The sequence below is a fragment of the Panthera leo genome, chromosome B2, assembly GCF_018350215.1.
Source record: "Panthera leo isolate Ple1 chromosome B2, P.leo_Ple1_pat1.1, whole genome shotgun sequence".
NCBI lineage: Eukaryota > Metazoa > Chordata > Mammalia > Carnivora > Felidae > Panthera > Panthera leo.
This window is the reverse complement of record NC_056683.1, coordinates 100042673-100063050: the sequence shown is the minus strand read 5'-3', so window position 1 is coordinate 100063050 and position 20378 is coordinate 100042673. Positions and strand designations below refer to the sequence as shown.

General features: G+C 45.6%; 1 protein-coding gene across 14 annotated transcripts in view; it reads left to right on the top strand.

Annotated features, from left to right (window-relative positions):
- Nucleotides 1-20378, top strand: part of FYN (FYN proto-oncogene, Src family tyrosine kinase) — a 213641-nt gene that overhangs the window by 140339 nt on the left and 52924 nt on the right. For all 14 annotated transcript variants that reach the window (XM_042939615.1, XM_042939619.1, XM_042939627.1 and 11 more), the window contains 2 exons: nucleotides 15104-15361; nucleotides 19270-19366. In XM_042939615.1, coding sequence (XP_042795549.1) covers nucleotides 15115-15361; nucleotides 19270-19366 — 344 coding nt within the window. In that variant the 5' untranslated portion in view covers nucleotides 15104-15114. The remainder of the gene's footprint in view (nucleotides 1-15103; nucleotides 15362-19269; nucleotides 19367-20378) is intronic.

Below are 20378 nucleotides of genomic sequence, written 5' to 3'. Positions count from 1 at the left end.
TAAGGCAGCTGCACAGGAGCTCTGCATGAGCCGTTGGGACAGGCCAGTTCTGCCTAGTGCTGGCACAAATAAATGGCTGCTGCTCAGGGCTGCTGACTGACGACGTGCTGGTAGATGGGCAGAGCTTCCACCCTCTGACTATGATAAGCCTGTAGTGTGAGCAGAGCCGTCAGGGCTAAAATATAAGCCGTCTTCTGACACTAGCGTAAAGAATTGGTTAATACTACGTATTCCGTGCAAAGCCACAGTGTAAGTGCTGCTTCTGCCAAAAGTCATTCCTGTTTGGCTTGATGGAGTAAACTGCCATTAGCAGGCCCCTGCTCATCTTCTACCCACCTGCATCTCCACCCCAGTCCCTTCTTCAGGCTCCTCTTGTAGACATCAGCGGTCATCAGTCCATTGTTGCGTATTAGCTGTTACGCGCCCTGTTCAGTGGGGTGCCTTGCAGATGTCTGTCTCTGTTGCTGTCTGTCCTTATCGTGTTTAGGCAGCCATCTACCCAGCTACACATCCCCCATTCCTACCAGCCTCAAAAGATCTTGGGCTTCTTTTCATGACAGGGCTCTCTGAAAATGTAACTTACATAGTCCCACAGTAAATCACCTCTGCAGCAATTCGGTTCTAGATCTTTATTCTTACGTGCAACAAAAGCTACAGTGTTGTCACAGTTGGGGATGATTTATGAGGTATGAATTAGGCATAGACAGGTAGCTAGAATGGATGGAGTTGTTTGCCCAGCTGAAGAAGTCACATCTTACTCAGATGCCTCCATCCACCTGCGTGCAGTCTCTTCCCACTCTTGGCTTCACTGTCTGGCACCCCACTCTTCTCCTCTCCCTTCCCCATTTCATTATGTGTCTATCAAGACCTAGTTCCACTCCTACTTAATACTGAGTATCAGCTAGATAACGTGCAAGTACTTTAGCCTATTAGCGCATAGTTAAGATTATGTCTTCAACTCAGCCAGGCATAGGTTAAAATCCAGCTCAACCTAGCTGTGGGGCTTTAGTCAAGTAACTCGACCTCCCTATACTCATTTCCCCCATCTGTAAAATATAATAATACCCAGTTCATAAGGCTGTTGTTGATGGATCAAAGATCATTTGCTTATCGTGCATAGCACAGTTCAGGCACTATGGTGAGTGCTCAGGAGAGTGGACACACAGTTATTTATGATGTGGCTTCCTTTCCAGCCACCTTCCCAGTGCTTATATCCATTCCATTGAACTACAAGCTCCTTTTGAGCAGGAACCTGGCCCCTTCACTCTTAGAGCTTTGCGACATGCACATGTTTCAGTGCTCTCTAAGCATGGGAACAAATCCAATAAACCACATGGAACCATGCTGTATCACACCTCTATGCTCTCATGTGCTGTCCCATCCCATCCTCATCTGGACCAGTTATCTCACGGTTGCTGACCTGGATGAATTCAGGGTCCTCTGTGCTCCCTCCCCACCCCAAATGCAGATTTGACTGTCTCCCTCCTAAGTATATAGAAGCTCCTCACGGGCAGGGCTTGTTTACTTGACTCCATATTCACAACCCTTTGCACAGTGCCTGTCACATAGAGAGGAAATAAGCAAAATATGTTTACTGAATAAAGACTGGAGGTAGGGCTGACTGTAAATAAAAAGAAAGACAAGAATGTGAGGAAAATGAAATCATTGAAAACTGGGGATTTGTTACTATGGTGATTTCCGATTAACTTTTACTTGAGAGGGGTGGGAGACTCTTCTTTGTTCTTATTATTGGTTTGTTGTTGTTGTTGTTTTGTAACTTCCTCATCTCAGGCAATTCAGGAGAACAGCTATACCTAGCAATCCAAGGGAAGACTCAGAATTGGAGCCTCCCTGTGAGGAGGGGGAAGTGGGTCAAAAGCAGGTCTCAAATACCAGAGCTGGTTGTGCCATACCATAAGTTGTTCTTCACCGTAACAGCAAAGGGAAGTGGAGGGCCAAGTTGGGTCTTCTGAGAACCATAGTATGAAAGAACACTTCAAGCCATAGTGCAAACAATGAAATCAAAGCTGTAGGGTGTAGTAATGCCTAGGTCCTATCCTGTCGTTAAAGCTTTCATAATATGCATGGTGCAGGCTCTGGTAGTAGCAGGGGGCATATCTGAGCGTTCATAGCCAAACCTGACCACTTGGTCAGATCACTCAGTGAGTCCTCATGATTGATAACATTCATCTAAGGCTGTGGAGAGTGGAGAGCCGGGCTGTGCATGTGCGTAGACTCAGTTCTGCTCGAATGTGTACAGGAGGGCCCTGGGCTCCTTTAGGAGTGTTAGGCTTGGTATGACTCCTGAGAGCTCCTTGTTGAGGCCTTTCGTTCAAGTGGGAAGGAAGCTGAGCTCCACGGCATCAGGTGATAGGTTGTGCACCACGTGGCTACTCACAGCCTTCTCCCAGGCCATGCCACTGCCCCCAGACCTTCTCTAACCCAGGAGCCCTGCTACTCCAGGACGGAAATGGCCTGGAGACTTAGGAGCCAGTCCTAAGCTGGATCACTGTAAAGAAAAGGACACTTAGGGGCGCCTGGGTCCCTCAGTCGGTTAGCCATCTGACTCTTGGTATTGGCTCAGGCCACGATCTTATGGTTTGTGGGTTCGGACCCCACATGGGGCTCCGTGCTCACACCACAGAGCCTGCTTGGGATCCTCTCTCTCCATCTCTCTCTGTCCCTCCCCCGCTTGCTCTCTTTCTCTTTCGCAGAAAATAAACTTTAAAAAAAAAAAAAAAAAAAAAAACAACACATAAAGAGCACTTGCAGCCCTAGTGTGAACAATAATATAACGGTAGGACACAGCAATGCCCAGCTCCTATCACACTGTTAAATCTCTCAATCTTTGTTCTTTTCAAACAGAATAAAGAAAATGGCTAGGAGCAGGCATGCTTCTCAAGAGGAAGCATGGGGTAGTAGGAAGAGGATGTGATTGCCTTAGAAACGGATCCAGGTCCCACTGACTGGGTAACCCCGGGCAAGTTAACTTAAATTCTGCGCGCCTAAGATTCCTTAACTGTGAAATACCCTTTCAAGGTTGTTCTGAGGATTAAACGAAATACCATCTTTGAAGTGCCAAGCACAAAATAAGTTCTCAATAAATGGTAGCTATTATTACAATTTGTTACTGTCGTTATACTACTAAGCTATCTTAATACAAGTTTAACTGTCAGTATCCAAGGAGGTCAGAAGCTCTTATTGGTTCTAGAGGCCATGGGGGGAAAAACCAAACAAGTGACCAGCAGAGCCGTCCTTCACCTCTGTGTTAAATTTACTTTCTCCTTGTGTTAGAGTACAGGCTACCTGTTGTAACAAAAAGACCCCACTCACTCCTCCCTCCAAAAAACCAGTGGCTCACACAAGGTACACATTCATGCCTCTCCCGTGTTGGGTCAGAGATCAACACTCTAGGAAGAGTGAGCAGCTGTGCCCCACAAGACCATCTAGGGCCCAGGGTCCTCTGTCCTACAGTTCTGCCACTCCCTGTTGGGTTACCATCCTCCGTGTGGTTGAAGCCCATTCAGCAGCACGCCGTCCACTTTCCAACCCACAGGAAGTAGGAAGGAGAATGGAGAGCAGCCCACTCTCTTTTAAAGGCACGGGGGTTGAATATATCACATCCATTCTCAACCAGTTGGCCAGAATGAAAAATGGCCAAACCTAGCTGCAAGGGAGTCTGAAAGTGGCATCTTCAGGTGCATAGCCATAGGCCCTGCCCGGGAGGAAGGGGGTGGATCCGGTGGCACAGTTAGCAGTCCGCCACACCCTTCACGTGCCTCATCCTCCCACTACTCACTCTCAGTGATGTGGGTTTGGGCCTCGAGGTTGCAAGGCTGCGTCCCTTGCCCTTCAGGCCGAGGACAGCCCTGTCTGATACCAGAATCTGCCAGGGGACAGTCAACTGCTGTGCTGTCTTCTCTAAGGAGAAAACCTCAAGTCCAATTACTGTGCAAGGCAACACGCTAAAAAATCATACTCTGCCTCATTCACATGTCAAGTGAAAACTCACTAGTGTTTACAAAATGTGTGCTGGTATATCAACCACATCTTTGCGTTTCAGATTTGTTGACAGGATTTCTGTCTGGTGCCAAGTAGGTCGTCAACACGTGGTCTAGTAACACGTGTTCCTCCCACACAGAGTGGCCACAGTTTGTCATTCCAGATGCCATTTTTACATGCTGCTGGGGAAGGCATCACTGACGGCCTTCAGTGAGTTCCACGCTCTCTTCCTCTTGCTTACGATATCTCCCTCCTTAATGTCCTTGCGTCTCTGCTGGCCCTCAGCTTGCATTCACAAGTGCAGAGCTCTTGTGCGGGCCTCTCTGACGCAGCCACCGCCTAGGCAGCCGACCTGGGCTCACCAGGGCTGAGGAAAGTGAGCTGAAGGGAAGGCGGAGACACTCGTCACTCCCTTTCAGCGAGGAAGTGGTAGGGGGAGGCTGGCTAGAGGCAGCCGGCCTCTGTGTTCCCTTTGTTCCCATTATCACTGTCACTGTTGTTCCTTGTCCCAGTAAAGGCCACGGAGTTAGGGGCATGTTTTCTGAAGGCCTACTCTTATCAGCATTCACACCAAAACAGCTGCTGAGAAGCTTTGAAATTCTAAACCACTGCAAGGGATGCAAAAGTTATGGCTGCCAGTGTTACCGATTCCTCCTCGCAACTTGAGAAAGTGCCAACATAAAGATCCAGGGGAGGGGCGGACGGGGTTTCATGTCAGTCTTCAAAGAAAAGACATCTGCCTCAGTGCCAAAAACACAATGCAAATGGCTTTACAACCAAATTCTCAGGGCAGTAGATTTTGATGGGCTCTGACTTCATAACCAGAGAAGTTCTCAGTGGAAAGGAGGTCTCGTGGGGACAGGAACACAAACAGGAGCTTGAGGGCAAAAAGAAGAAAGGCAAAATTTCCTTATTCAAAGTCTATTCTGTTTCTTTAAAGGAATGGATAGATCTTCTGGACTGGAACTGGTGAATTCAAGGGAAAGAGAATTCACTGTTTTCTGAAGGGATGAGGCCACATTTGCAGAATCATCTGGCAGGGAACCTCCACAGAGACTAGAAAGATTGGCAGAGAGGGTTTTTGTTTGGACTTGGAGAGCGAACCTCCTCAGCTTTCATTCTCCACATCGGTGGGCAGGGGGCATGGATGACGCCTGTTCACACAGCTGCTTTGTGCTAATGTGCTTTCTTGTGGCTCTGCCAGGTGACACCCTGACCCTCGGGCCCTGGGCCAGTTCAGCCCAGAAAGCCACTCTCTGCCACTGTGGCCCAGATGTGACACTGACTCTCCCGTTTCCTTTTGCCAGTTCACGACAGGAAGCCCACATTTTTATTTTTGTGTTCCTCTAGTTGCTTTAAGGTAACAGGGCCAAGGGGAGTGGAAAGATGCTTGACCAAATACCGACATCAGAAAGAAGCATCTTTGTTGTGCCTTCTATGTTCCTGAAAAATTTTAGGTCGCATAAACCAGTGTTGGTTACTATTCTATGCCCTGCTTGGATTGTGCCAAATTCTAGGGACGGGGAATTCTAGTCAGAGTCAGAAGTCAGATCATCAAAATGGCCAGGCTGAATGTTCCAACAGAAAAGGGTAAGGGCAATGAGAAGAAAAGTGAGAGGGAAGTACAGAATTTTTCTGCCTGGTAACCTTGAGTAAGTCCCCTTGTCTCCACCAACAGCAAGCATCCAAAGAACAAAAATGCTTTGCCTCATTCTCCTCACCCCCTTAGCACCGTGCCAGTGTGTGGTCTTCAGGCCCTTGCCCACAGAGAGGTCTTGCAGGGGCCTTAATCACCAGAGCTGGTGGGTTGTGTTCCAAGGTTGACTTGCTCAGAGCGCTGTCATTCCGACTTTACTGGATTTCCCCAGGTACCTATGAGCTTGGAGCCTGAAGGTTCTCAAGAAGCCACTGATCCAGCCACCCCACTTCTGGTTCTTTTATCCCAGATTCTGCCACTTGCCATCTACGTGGTCCTCTGAGTTGATTGTAGGTTATGGCTTTGCTTAATCTGTGCCCTTAATGAGATTTCTGTGGCTGCCCATCAGTGTGCCTTCACTGCCCACTTCCCAGCCCCGACGTTATGAAAACCCACTCAGAAATCTCTGTCTTTTGGGTGACTTCCATCTTTTAAACCTCCCAGGAGGAGAGGTTACTTCTTAACAGATTTTAGAATCAGCCACTCTCTCTCCCTCTCTTAATTCTTCAGCTCACAAAGCGTACCTCCTCAATGTGTGGTTGTTGTCAACTTACATACAAATTAAATCAGTGATTGATAAGGTTAAAGGGATCTTTCCTATTTGAAAAAAGTGATGTATTCTCGTAGAATGGTGCTTTCTCAGTACAGAAAAATCTGAGAACAAAAAAAATAAAAGAAAAACAGAAGAGAGAACAGTCCCCTGCACACCACAAGCAAGCATCTTCGTCTTTCCTTCCAATTTCTTAGGCATTTGTCATATAGTCACAATCATGTGATCTTTCTTAATATAATACAAGCATTTTTCCGTATTACTAATAATTTTCTGTAAATGTAAGTTTTCATTTCTGTTTTACTTTACATTATGGCATGCCGTACGATTTACCTAGCCATTACCTTCTTGTTCAAGTTTTCTAACTTTTCAAATTATAAATACGTCATAGGACCTCTTCTCGTGTCATTTGTCAAAAAGCATCTGTTTAGCACAGACTCACAAGGAGCAGGCCCATTTTTAAGGTTTCTGTAACAGTATTGTTGGATTGGTTTATGAAAAGGTTAAACACTAGCTTCTGGTCTTCAATCCGCAGTATATGAGAGCAGGCATTCCAGGGGACCTTCATCACTACTGGGCAGACTTCCTTTTGAAATTTTTGTTAATTGAGAGGTGAAAGTATCTCGTTAATCTACCCTGTGCTGCTTTCATTACTCCTGAAGGGAACATTTTCTGTAAGTTTCACAAGCTCTTCTTCCTTTCTTTGAATTGCCAATTAACATGCTTTCCCATTTACCTAATCTTAGGGTCTTTCTTATCTATATAAATTCCTTACATATTAAAATATTAACCCAAGAGAATTGAAAGCATGTGTCCACACAGAAGCTTGTGCATGAATGTTCGTAACAGCGTTATTCATATAGCCAAGAAGTGGAAACAGTCCAAATGTCCATCAGCCCACGATTGGTAAACAACCAGTGGAACATCAGCACAGCAGAATAGTTTCAAGCCATAAAAAGGAGTGAAGTAACCGATTCATGCTACAAAGTGAATGGACCCTGAAAACGTTACGCCAGGTGAAAGAAGCCAGTCACAAAAGGCCACATATTATATGATTGCATTCCTATGGCAGATCCAAATAGGCAAATCCATAGAGAACTAAAATCATTGGTTGCCAAGGGTGAGGCTGAGAAGGAAATGAGGAATAACTGTTTAGTGAGTACAGGTTTCTCTGGAGGGGTAATGAGAATATTCTAGGAGTAGACAGTGGCAATGGTTTCCTTTGTAAATATATTAAAAAAAATTTTTTTTTATTAATTACGTTTCTTTATTTTTTTTGAGAGACAGAGAGAGACAAAGCATGAGTGGGGGTGGGGCAGAGAGAGAGAGGGAGACACAGAATCCGAAGCAGGCTCCGGGCTCTGAGCCGTCAGCCCAGAGCCCGACGCAGGGCTCGAACCCACAAACTGTGAGATCATGACCTGAGCCGAAGTCGGACACTCAACCGACTGAGCCACCCAGGCGCCCCGATAAATATATTAAAAACCACTGAGCTGTACGCTTTAAGAGGGTGAATTTTATGGTATGTGAATGATATATCAATAAAAATAAGATAAAATGTTAATAGTAACCACAAAGGAACTTTTTTTTTCCCCTCCCAAAAAGGGTGGGAGAAGGTCTGAAAAACTTGACAATCTGTGTTCTAATTCTTTCTGAACCCTCTGGCATAGACAGTTACAACATATCCTTATTTTTTTTATCACCATTGCACCCTTGTCTTAGCCCTGAGATCTAAAGTGAAGTGACTGTAAGAAGAAAATGTTCTTTCCTCCTTCTGGAGCCTTTCCACAGTTTGGTGTTAAAACCTCATTTGGCCATTTGGGTTTGGGAACGGCTCCAGCTTTTCGTTGACTGCAGTGTTAAATCTCACCATTGGGGTCTAATGCTTCCATTTCTTTTTTATTTAAGTGTTTTTGAATCTCTGGGCGCGGGGGGATGGAAGGTTTTACAGAAAAGAAAAGAGAACATGCCGAAGGGGTGTGAGCCACTGCTTCTCGTCTCGGGGGTCATTCGGACCAGACAGGCCGTAGGGGCGGTGGGGGAGGGGGCAGCCAGAAAATATTCTAGGTGCCAGGAAGGCGGTGTTTTTCCTAAAGTAATGTGATACTTGTGAGAATGCACAAATGATCGTCCAACACCACCTCTTCTCATTTCCAAAGCAAAGCTTCGATCTGATTTTTAGATGGGCTCCTTCCTTCTTCCCACCGTTGCATGTTGCCCCATCCACCCTGTGTATGTTCCTGAGTTCACCTCAGTTTTCTCACCTCAAAGATGTGACATATTATTGCTCGTGTTTGGTGGGGGAGGCTCTCCTTCACGGCGCCACCAAGAGCAGAAATCTGTTATGTTGTGCTTGGAGGAGGCGTTGCATGTGCTCTGGTTATGCAGTAAATATGCTCCAGAAAGTTCTGCCTGTAAAGCAAATCATGTTTTGAATGCGGTAGGAAAGCTCACTTATAGCAAGGAAACCGGCGTTCGCTCACTCCTCCATGGTGTATATAAACACTCGCCACATCTAGGAAGTAATCAGGAAACTAAGGGGAGCTTCAGTGCATTAGCTCAAACGTTCATTAAGAACCACCCCTCCAACACACACACACACACACACACACACACACACACACACACACACACCACCTAAAGGAAGCTGGTGACTCACCAGGCCTGGCATGGTCCCGGCACCCTCACAGAGTCCACAGTCTTGAGGCAGCATGTGAATGTGGGGAATGTGGCCCAGTCTCTGATGTCAGGGCCCCCGTTAGTCACACACATGAAGCTAGGTTCTGTAGAACCAGGGGGCCATCCCCACAGGCCTCTCCCTCTTCCCCTCCTTTTACCTCACACCCAAACCCTGGCATGGACCGGCCAGGAGTCCATGGGGCAGAAAGCAACTCTGGTCTACAGGCTCCATGTGCCAGCCATGGGATCAGTCTGTCTAGCTTCAGATCCCGTCTCCACCCCTAACCGAGCTGCGGGCAAAGTCTCATAACCCTCTGTTCCTCCGTTGTAAAGTGAGGGGAAATAATACCTCCGTCTTAGGATTGTCATGAGAATTTAGTGAGATGGCATGTTCTAGTACATAGCATAGTACCTGGCTGGCAGGGAGCCCTCAGTTGATATTGGTCATCACTACCAAGATTGGAGCCTTCATCTCAGTGGTGCCCATGCCACCAAAATATATACTAGCTTTCTCTTACTGTGTAACTATTACCACAAACGTCACAGCTTAAACAGCCGCCATTTATTAACTCACAGTTCTGAGAGTGTGGGTATGGTGTGGCTGACCTCTCTGCTCCCAAAGCTGTGTTGGCCAACAGTATTCTGGAGTCTTGACTAGGGAAGAATCTATCTTCAGGTCCTTGTAGTTTTAAGACTGAGGTTCCCATTTCTTTGCTTTCTGCCAAGTGGGGACTGTTCTCAGCTCCTAAAGGCCACTCGTGTTTCTGGCCACACAGCCCCCTCTGTCTGCAAAGCCAGCATTGGAGAACATCCCTTCCCTGGAATGCCTCTTACACTTTGTATCTACTTCTCCAGAGAGAGCCCAGTCCTTTTCAAGGGCTCACTTGATGAGGTCAAATCCACATGGGATAATTACTCTTTGTTAAAGTCAACCATGCCAAATAAAATAGACCAATCTTTAGACTTTCAAGGGATTTGTTTTCTCTATGGAGAATGTAGCAAGATGCCTCAGGTTGATTCTTGTGGGTGTTTCCAATTTGAAAAGGATCAAGAACCCCCTGTCATGAATCTTCTATCCAGAAGTCATTTCCAGTGCTTTCTGCCACATCTTCTCCTTTTGCCTCATGTTATTATTGTTGACCAGAAAAGGATGGTTGCTCATTAAACTATAGTTGTTGCTGTGTTCCCAGAGAAGTGTATGAGAGTGTGCAGTTGATCTGCAATGCAGCTTTGAGTTCTTTTTCAGCTGTCCCCATCTCCATTGCTTGTTTGGTTTCTAGGTGCCCTTCCTTGTTCCTTCGCTTGTGTTATGATTTTCACCCAGGCAAAGTGGAGACCAGCTATAGGGATGGTGAGGGATACCACCAGGAGACATGCCGCATGAAAGTACAGGCCAGTGTGGCTCCACCTGTCACTCTTCAAAGTCGGGGCAATCAACAGCAAGGATGGACTTCTGCCTCAGGGCTCTCACTTCTCCACATCCACCTGGGTTGGTTTCTGGGGCAAAAGTGCTCACATTGCTGAAATTAAAATGATTGGTTGTTATTTTCACCTCTCTTCCTCCTGCCATCTCTCCTCTGCCTTCAAGTTTATGTGTCTCAAGAGAAGGTAATTTGTGGGGCACCTGGGTGGCTCAGTTGGTTACGCATCTGACTTCAGCTCAGGTCATGATCTCGTAGTCCATGAGTTCAAGCCCTGCATCAGGCTGTGTGCTGACAGCTGAGAACCTGGTGCCTGCTTTGGATTCTCTGTCTCTCTGCCTGCCTCTCTCTGCCTGTCTGTCTGTCTGTCTGTCTCTCTCTCTCTCTCTCAAAAATAAATAAACATTTAAAATTTTTTTAAAAAAAGAGAAGGTAATTTGCTTTTGCAGACAACTGCCAGTAGCCTATTCCCCTTTTTGGTACGTAGCTCTCGTACACACCAGAAATCTTCTCAGAAGTCCTGAGTATACAGGTGTTGCTTTATTGGTTGGCATACAAGGAAATGTGAGCTTATCTGTGTTTAACGTGCATTTAGCAAACCAGACTATGGTCTGTGGCATCAGTGAAGGGAATAGATGTTCAACCGGACTCATTCTGGATCAAAGCAGCCTATGTCCAGAGTAGCGGATAGATTCCATCTTTTATGGCAGCTTCAGTCAATCACCCAAGGGCTATATGGAGAAGGATTCTGAGGCCACACGTGGCATAGCACCAGAAAGTGCTGTGATCAGTTGACAATGTCTGCCAGACTCACACGAACAGGGTGTGACGATCCTTGGATTCTCTCTTCGACAACTCTTTCCTGAGTTGCGTAATGCCGTTGGCGCATACAAGATCCACAGGACTCAGGAAATTTTATGTAAATCGGGTTTTACTTGCATAATAGAAACAGAGCCCTTTAGTTTTGCCAAAGGATTGAAGAATGGCAGGAGTTAGGGGGGCGCAGGGAGCAGGCAGCTTCACGGCTACGATCCAGACACCTCGATCACGTCATAGGATCTTATTGGTCAGAGTTCTTGTCAGTCAGTTTCTCTAGGTATAGCAACACGCAGAGAATGATGGTCATGAGTTCGTAGTATATGATTTACTCATCAGAGTAACTCCAGGGCCCCACTTTTGGGATGGCAGTATTCAGCGTTTCCCAGTGTCCCACAGATCTAGGGCAAGTCTGTTAGTACACTCTATGTTCATAATGGACCTTCGGCCTTGGCCGTTGGCCATAAATGCCACACCACAGAACTGTATATGTGGAGAGGATGTTTTTATTTTAACTCGAATGCTCAGAGGTTTGCCTTGTGGCAAGGAGCCTGAAGTCATGTTGAGTACGGCTCATGGAGCACCTTCTGACTCTTCCATCAGGAGATGGTTGGTCTGACTGCCCCAAGTGGGAGGAAGAAAACCACAAGTTCTTACAAAAATATTTTCATTGCAATTAACTTTTAATGTCTTGAGCCTGCATTTACTGATTTACTTTGGTTTCTTCATGTCTGTCAGCGAAAGGAAGAGAGTAAGCAAGATCCGTGCAGAAACATTTCCTAGTCAAAATTACACATACATGAAGTGGTAACAAAGCTGCCCCTTCTACAAAAAAGAATCGTTTTCTTCCAAATGATTTTTGACTGAGTGTTGCTTTTTAGCATTCTAACCATTTAACAAATATTTATTGAGCTCCTACAGCATGCCAGGCACTGTTCTGGACCCTGGGGATGTAATAACAAAACCAAACCGAAGAGTATCCCTGCCTGCAAGGAGCTTACTGTTTGTTTCCTTTCATTATTTCATAGAGTTATATGGACGGCATTAGTTGTTTATTACAGTGGTAATACCTTTTCTTAGCGGATTTTGAAAGATTGGTTTTTTCCTTAGTCCTGTTTTCAGTGGGGTTCCAATGTAGCATTTTGTTTTGTTGGAGTTGGAAGAGTAGTTTGTAATGGGAGTTCTCATTGGTTCTAGCTTCTTTTCTCTATCCCATGAGTAAGCTTCTAGAGAAGAATCAGCATTTCGTGTCAGTTTTTTAAATGGCTTCCTTCTACTTAGAGTGCCTGTCATTCTGGATTGCATGCCGATCACACACATGTAAGGGAAACAGCTGTTATGCTGTTTCAAAGATATAGATATAAGTTCTTTCTCCTTCATAAGGCAGGATTTCTTGACCTTGATGCTGTTAACATCTGGGGCCAGTTAATTCTTTGTTATTGGAGGCTGTCCTCTTCATTGTAGAATGTTTATCAGCAGCATTCTTGGCCTCTACTGACTGGGTACCAGTAGTACCTCTTATCCCTGAGTTGTAACAACCGAAAATGTCTGTGGACATTGCCTAATATGTCCCTTGGAGAGTAAAGGGGGTGGGGTGAGGGGAGTGAAGTCACCCCCAGCTGAGAACCACTGGCGTAAATGATGTGCTTCTGTGATTCAGGTCTTACATCTTCTAATTATAGTAGATCATTGAAATCCCTGAAAAAGGCGCCTGGAACAAGAACTGTCTTCTGTCTGACCTTTGAACTTTCTGCCATGAAAGAGTTAATATAAAGCGAGCAAGATATTTATCAATCTTATGAAGCAATAGCAACAACAAACGATGAAATTCCTTCCATAAATCATGCCTCGGACAGCATTTGCATTTCCTATTAGAAATTTGTTAACATTGCATTCATCTACCATAAGTTAGCATGTTGGACACAGTACACTGTAAGTTCATCTCGAATGATTTACGTGTAAATGTGTTCCAGATTTGGTGATCTCAGCTCAAGCAGTAGGCGGCTCATTTCCAGACGTTTCCATTCTCAGGAACTGACATTGAATTCAACTGAATTCATTGAATTCAGTAGGTATTTATTGAAATGTGTAATGTGAGAGGACATTAGAGCAGTCTGATGCTGCTTTCATAACCCTGTTCCCCAGAAAAGCAGTGTTCAGAACAGTGCCCCCCTCCACCTCCTACGCCCCTCCCAAGAGTCTATATCTGATGTGGCAGTCCCCACTTTGGATTGCAAGATACTAAGAAAAACTGGCTCTTTCATTCTCCTCCACTACTTCAAGTCCCTTCCATTCCTGTACCAGCTTTGCCCTCCCCAGTGAACACGTGTAATTACACATGATGCCAACGTGTTTCTTATTTGAGCCTTTGGTTTCATATGGGCCACTTTTCAGAGTTGTGGCAGGGCCATCCATTGCATGTTCTACTTACCCCCATCAACTTGACAGGGTATTATAGTCCAAAGTAGGACCATTCAACCAACTTAACCTTGTATTTCTGAATCCTCCTTACTTGTCACACATGCCAATAGATTCAGAACTGCAGGGTCAAGTGCTAGTGTAGGCCACTGAGAGAAGGGTTGGTCTTGATGCAGAGAGAAAGGGTGAAAGAGAAACATACTGGACTGGAGAATCTTCACTCATTTGATTGCTGTTTATTGAAGACCTACCACGTGTCAGGCACTGCATTATAGCTATGACAAAAATGGACAGGGCCCCGCTTTGGTGGAACCCACAGTCCACTGGGTAATGAGACAGGTGGACAGACCATGTTCCAATATGGCGCAAGAGATGCCATGATGGGGGAAATCAGGATGCCGTGGAAGCACTTAGGAAGAGCATCACCCCAGATGTGGAGGGTGGGTACGGGGGTCAGAGAAGGCTTTGCAGAGGAAGCGGTCTCACCTGGAACATGAAGGATGTGTTGCACATCAGGAAAGAATGTTCAAGGCCATGTTCCAAGGCCTGAAGGAGAGCAGAAGAAATGGAACCTTAAAGGAACTGAGAAGTTTGGCATGTTTAGATAGTAGGGCATGAGACAGGGAGAGTAAGAAGTAAAAAGGAAACAAATCAAGTCGCTTCTCAGGATTCTGACTTGAGCAAGTCAGTCACTGGTGGTGTGTGTCTGAGATGAGCACAGGAGAAGTAGATTTGGAGGAGTGTGGGATAACAGCAACTTGAGTTTTTAATCTACCACTAACTCTCAAACATGGGATTGATTTTTTTTAATATTTGAAAGATGTCAAAAGCTAATGGAAATTGGAAAAGTTAATTAGCAGCTGTAAATGATTTTGTTACTGTAGGCTATGATGACATCCTGCAAATATACTCGGACCTCTTAGTTACTGCCAATTTTCTTTTTCATCCGGCAACTATTTCCTAATTTTGATACATATCACTCTTCCTGCTTAAAATTTACCATGTGTGTGTCTCAAGAATGGGTACCCGTGAGGGAAGAGGTATGATGAGCTATTGTAGGAGCTGTGTTCTGGCTCTCCCAGCACTCCTTCCCGTTCTTCCTTAGATTTTTTTTTTGGGCCATGATATAGGTTTTCATTCTAATCGCACAAGCTCACTTTATAGAGTGTACATTATTCTTTTAGGTGACTAAAGAAAAGCATAAGAAGTAGTATTAGATTATCTTTAGGCAGGTATGTAGTGTTACAGAATTTTAAGGGGTGTAGACCTCATTTGAGGGAGTTGCTGCCTCGTGACCATACTCTGGGTGGATCCCATCACCCAGAGCACATGGGGAACAAATGTGGTTGTCGGGGGCACCGAGATTGCTTCTAACCATAAAGTCTAGCCGCTGCTTTTCTTCTTGTCCCTTACAGGCCTGAAGCATCCAGGGATGAGCCTTATAAATGATTCCTCTTTAATGCAACCACCCAGCAACTGAGGAGCATCCAAGTTCACATGCCTCCTTTTTGTTTCCGGCAGGAATTTAGATAATGGGCTGTGTGCAATGTAAGGATAAAGAAGCAACAAAACTGACGGAGGAGAGGGATGGCAGCCTGAACCAGAGCTCCGGGTACCGCTATGGCACAGACCCCACTCCTCAGCACTACCCCAGCTTCGGTGTGACCTCCATCCCCAACTACAACAACTTCCATGCAGCCGGGGGCCAAGGACTCACTGTCTTTGGGGGTGTGAACTCTTCATCTCACACTGGGACCTTGCGTACCAGGGGAGGAACGGGTAAGAATCGAGCTGTTCTTAATTCTTTTGACAATTGAACATCTGTGTTCCCGTCAGCTCCCTTTGACTAAGGACTTAGCGTTAAGTTTTTCATCAGACTCCACCCACCTGCTACCAGATGAGGGGCTGGAAAACAGGAAAAAAAACGAAAACAAAAAACACACAAAGAACATAAGGCTTGATGGACAAATGAAAATGCTGGCCACAGTGGTGTGAGGTGACCCCCAAGGTGCTGCTCTGTGCAGATCCTGCATGGGTTAGGAGGTACAGCTTCCACTGAGGTACTGTCTGCCAACCAGTGGTCTCAAGCTTGGCTGGCTGACTCGGAATGACGAGCAGCTTTTCAAAATACTGAGTCCCAGCCAAGATCTTTTGAATCAGAAGCTCCAGGACTAGATCTGAGTGTGTATTTTGAGTTCTCCAGATATCAATGCACTCCTTCCTCCCAAAGCCCAGTTAGGAGCCACTTTGCATGGGTAGAACCTTCTCCCTCATCTTCCTGATCGTCAGCCTGCCTGTCACCTCCCAGCTAGTGGGAACATTTGGCAGCATTAGTTTTTGGCCATTCATCTTCGTTAATTCTTTCTGACCTTCCCACCACCTTCCATATGACTGAGTTTACCAACCCTCAATTGTATCATGTATCTTGGGGCGCCAAATCTTGGGGCTCCTGGGTGGCTCAGTCAGTTGAGCATCCAACTCTTGATTTTGGCTCAGGTCATGATCCCAGGGTCGTGGGATCAAGCCCTGCATCAGGCTCTGTGCTTGAAATTCTCTCTCTGTCTCTCTGTCTCTGCCCCCTCCCCTGCTTGCGTGCTCTCTCTCTCTCTCTCTCAAACTAAAAAAAAAAATTTTTAAATAAAATTTTATGTATCCTTAAGAGATCCTTTTCATTTTTTTTTTTTTAAGTTTCCTTCTCTTTCCCACCACAAGACTCTGTTTTACTGCCATGTACATTTGCTGACTTAGCTAATACTTTGTAAAATGTCTGGCATACGTTCTCAGACATATGTTTTGCAAAATATTTGTAAGTTATCTCATGCATCCTTAGCCTTCCAAATCTTCTCCCAGCATGTGAATCATGGTAACTAGATATTAGACATTATTCTAAAATTGTTCTGTTTATTGCAAAAGTTTAAGGAGATATACATCAACCATTATGCTTTTGGCTTATTTGGGAAGCGATGTCTTACATAAGGACCCACTGTGCCTTTTTACCTGGGGAGTTGGCACTACTGAGGCATTAGCAGGGATTTTTTTTTTTTCCTCTGCATGCAACAAGGCAGTGTAGTTATATCCAGGGGACCTGACCCAGAGCCTTGGGCATTATATCATTGTGTTGTAAGGGATCCAGCTTTCTTTTAAGGTAGGCTTTGCATGAGTGAATCAATGTTAGCACACTCACCCATCCTTCCTACCTTCCCGGAAGGTACCTGGAAAGAAGGGAGGAAGGAAAGAGGCATTCTATGGAAGTCTGTCTCTGAGGATGCAGGAGCAAAAAAAAAAGGGGGCGGGGGCCAAAAATGCACCAACACACACTTCCTGTGCCTTCTGAGTTCTTTGCCAACCAGACTGAATTCTTCTGACGCAGACATTGACCTTGTTCATTCATGAATGCTGGGTACGAATCTGTGTGCCTGCAGGTATCATTCATAAAGTCACTGGAGGGGATACTTGGCATTAAACATGGGAGTCTATACTATTGTCAGGGACAATATATATAACAGACCACCTTATAAAATTTCAAAGTTCAAACATGGCACTCCCAAATGTTGGTAGATTTTTCTGCCTCGTATTATTATTATTATTTTTAGTTTATTTATTTATTTTGAGAGAGGGGAGGAGCAGAAGGAGGGAGGGACAGAATCCCAAGCAGGCTCCGCACTATCGGTCAGGAGCCCAACGTGGGGCTCTGGGGCTCGAACTCATGAACCATGAGATCATGACCTGAGCCAAAATCAAGAGTCGGACACTCAACCTAACTGAGCCACCCAGCTTCCCACCACCACACCCCACCAACTTGTATTATTTGGCTTTCTTACATGTGCAGGTCTGTCTCTCCACCACTGCTTTTAGTGCTTTAATGTCTGTGTGCCCCGGTGACCTCCTTTGACTCTCCGCTCCACCCTTAGAAGATGAAAGTCCCAGTGAGAATTTGCAGGCTGATGCAGGGAGAGAGAGGGAGAATGGAAGTATCCATCCTCATGTGCCTTGTCTTCCACACAATGGAGCTTGGGTTTGTTTTCAAATTATGTAACAAAAGGAATCTGTTAGCGGAGTGTTCAGTGAGAACAGGCATGACCTACAGGCTTCCACTTCTTTGTTTTAAGCCAGTCGTCTCTTCCAACCTTTCAAAGAAATCTAAAGTTGCCAAACGAGCCCTGCGGCTGTGCATGGTCAGACCTTCTGAATACCAGTTCTCCTGGGAAACCCCACTTGGGATGAGGTGGAAAGACAAGCCCCCACCTCCTTCTCTGGTTTTTGAGTGGTCCCACAGGCACATCTGTTCCCTTGGAACTACGGACACAGCAAAATGGCAGCTTGGTGAAGAATGGAATCCATGTTGTGCATTCTTTAGACCATATCAGGTACTTTGAAGTGTGTGGGCAGCAAAGAGACCAAAGAACAGAGAAATGGGATGTATTAGTTAACGATTGCTGCATATTACCACAAACTTAGCAGCTTTAAAACAATACATATTTACGGTCTCACAATTCCTGTGGCTCAGAAATCCAGGAATGACTTAACTGGGTCCTCTATTTCAGAATCTCTCACCAGCTGCGATCAAGGTGTGTTGGCTGGGCTTTAGTCATCTCACAGTCCAACTAAGAAGGATCTGCTGCCAAGCTCATGTGGTGTTGGCAGGACTCAGTTCCTCGTTGGCTGTTGGCCAGAGGCCACCCTCAGTTCTTTGTCGTGTGTGCCTCTCCGACATGGCAGCTTGCTTCATCAAAGTGCTCAAGCCAAAATGGCAGTTCAGAGAGTGGCTAGAAGACAGAAGTCACAATCTTTGGAAGCCTAATCACCTGTGGGACGTCCCATCACCTTTGCCATGTTCTCTCGGTTAGAAGCAAGTCACTAGGTTCTTCCGCACTCAAGGCAGGGGGATGACACAAGGCCATGAATACCAGGAGGCGGGAATCACTGAGGATGCTATCTTAGAATTCTGCTTACTATGTGAAGGAGGTCCTAGGCCAAATGGGATGCTGGCCATTTCTTACTATTGATAGCAGACTTCTGCAAAGCAGAAAAGGCCTCTGTGGGGAGTCCACCAGATGAGAAGACCTAGGGCGGGCATGAGGAAGGGTAAGTATTATAGGTCAATGCAAGGATAGGCAAATTTGTGATAGGAGAGAGGGAGTCCCCAGAGCAATAGCAGATACCAAGAGCAAGAAGACATCCTCTAACTGGGGTGAACATTTCTGGAGAGGGTCTTCTCAATCCCAGGCTGAGGAAGGAGTTTCCTATCTCATTCTGTATTACTGTTACACCATGGGAAAAGAGTGATCTGTTCCTGGGCTCCTGAGAGGAGGAGAATTTGTGTCAGATAAAAGGTGTCTGGAACTACTGCAGACCTCTGCAAATGTGAACCATACCACCCCTGCTGCCCCTTCGCCGTGGACATGACATTAATGTGTGTCTTTTCCCGAGGACTCATTCAGAGGCGCATAGAGAAAAGTGCACCTTCAACTCTAGGTTTTAGTCGGATCGAGTAATGCTTCCCCTACAAAGACCAAGGCATACATTCAGCCCGCAACTCTGGTTTCACACATGAATTACATCACCGCATCCTGTTATCAGTGCCGATTAGATAGGTTTTGAGAATGAGACTTCAGTGAAGATTTAATTTCTTGGAATTACTTTCCCCTTGTGTAATAATCTCTCCCCTTTTGATTTCGTGTTGTCAGGAGTGACCCTGTTTGTAGCCCTTTATGACTATGAAGCACGGACGGAAGATGACCTGAGTTTTCACAAAGGAGAAAAATTCCAAATATTGAACAGCTCGTAAGTTTGGAGAGGGAAGGGGAAATATGCGTGTCTTTCAGTTGGGAAGGAATACTTGTGTTACCAGTCTGTGCCTTTTCAGTACCCGAAATGCTAAAAGAGCACTTGCTAAATTCATTGATTTGTGGCAATGTAACTTAAGAAATGAAGGGTAGACAAACCAGGACAGTATTTTATGGCTCTGGGGTCCAAGGAGCTTTTTGGAGGATACCGTAGTAGCAGAGTTGGTGTTTGGGGTTTCAAGGTTGGCCAAGATCCAGTATCGCCCTCTACAGAGCTGCATCCTCACATGATTGGCACAAAGCTTGGCTGGCCGTTCGCACAAAGCTTGGCTGGCCATTCGCATTACCCTCTCCCTGCCTTGAGGGTTTTTTGGTTTTTGGTTTTTGGGTTGTTTTTTTTTTTTTTTTTGCATCTTACAAGTTGCACTAGCCGAGCCCTCACTCACGGCTGGCAACAAGTCCCTTCTGTTTTCAAAACTGCTAAATGCTCCGATTGGAGAAGCCTGTGGAGGCGTCTCCCCATAGTGAAAATTTGCGAGTGACTGAAATCTTTGTGAGATGGGAAGGAGAAGCTATTTCGCCCACTTGTGAATGGCTGCAATGTGTGCATTTTAAATGTGACCAGTAAGAGCAATAGTTAAACAGACAGTGGGGAAATGTCAAGGGGAAGAGTCACTCACTTTTCAAATTCTACGTTTAATACTTCCACTAAGAAGAGTAACTGTAGGTCTATGTGGCATCATATATAGGGAAACATATTTCCCTGTACTTTTTATGTTTAATGTTTATTTTGAGTGAGGGGAGGGACAGAGAGAGAGGGAGACAGAATCTGGAGCAGGCTCCAGGCTCTGAGCTGTCAGCACAGAGCCCGACACAGGGCTCAAACCCACAAACTGTGAGATCATGACCTGAGCCGAAGTCAGACGCTTAACCGACTGAGCCACCCAGGCTCCCTTTCCCTGTAGTTTTTCAATATTGCCTCTATTAGGTTAAGGCAGTGTGCCTGCCAG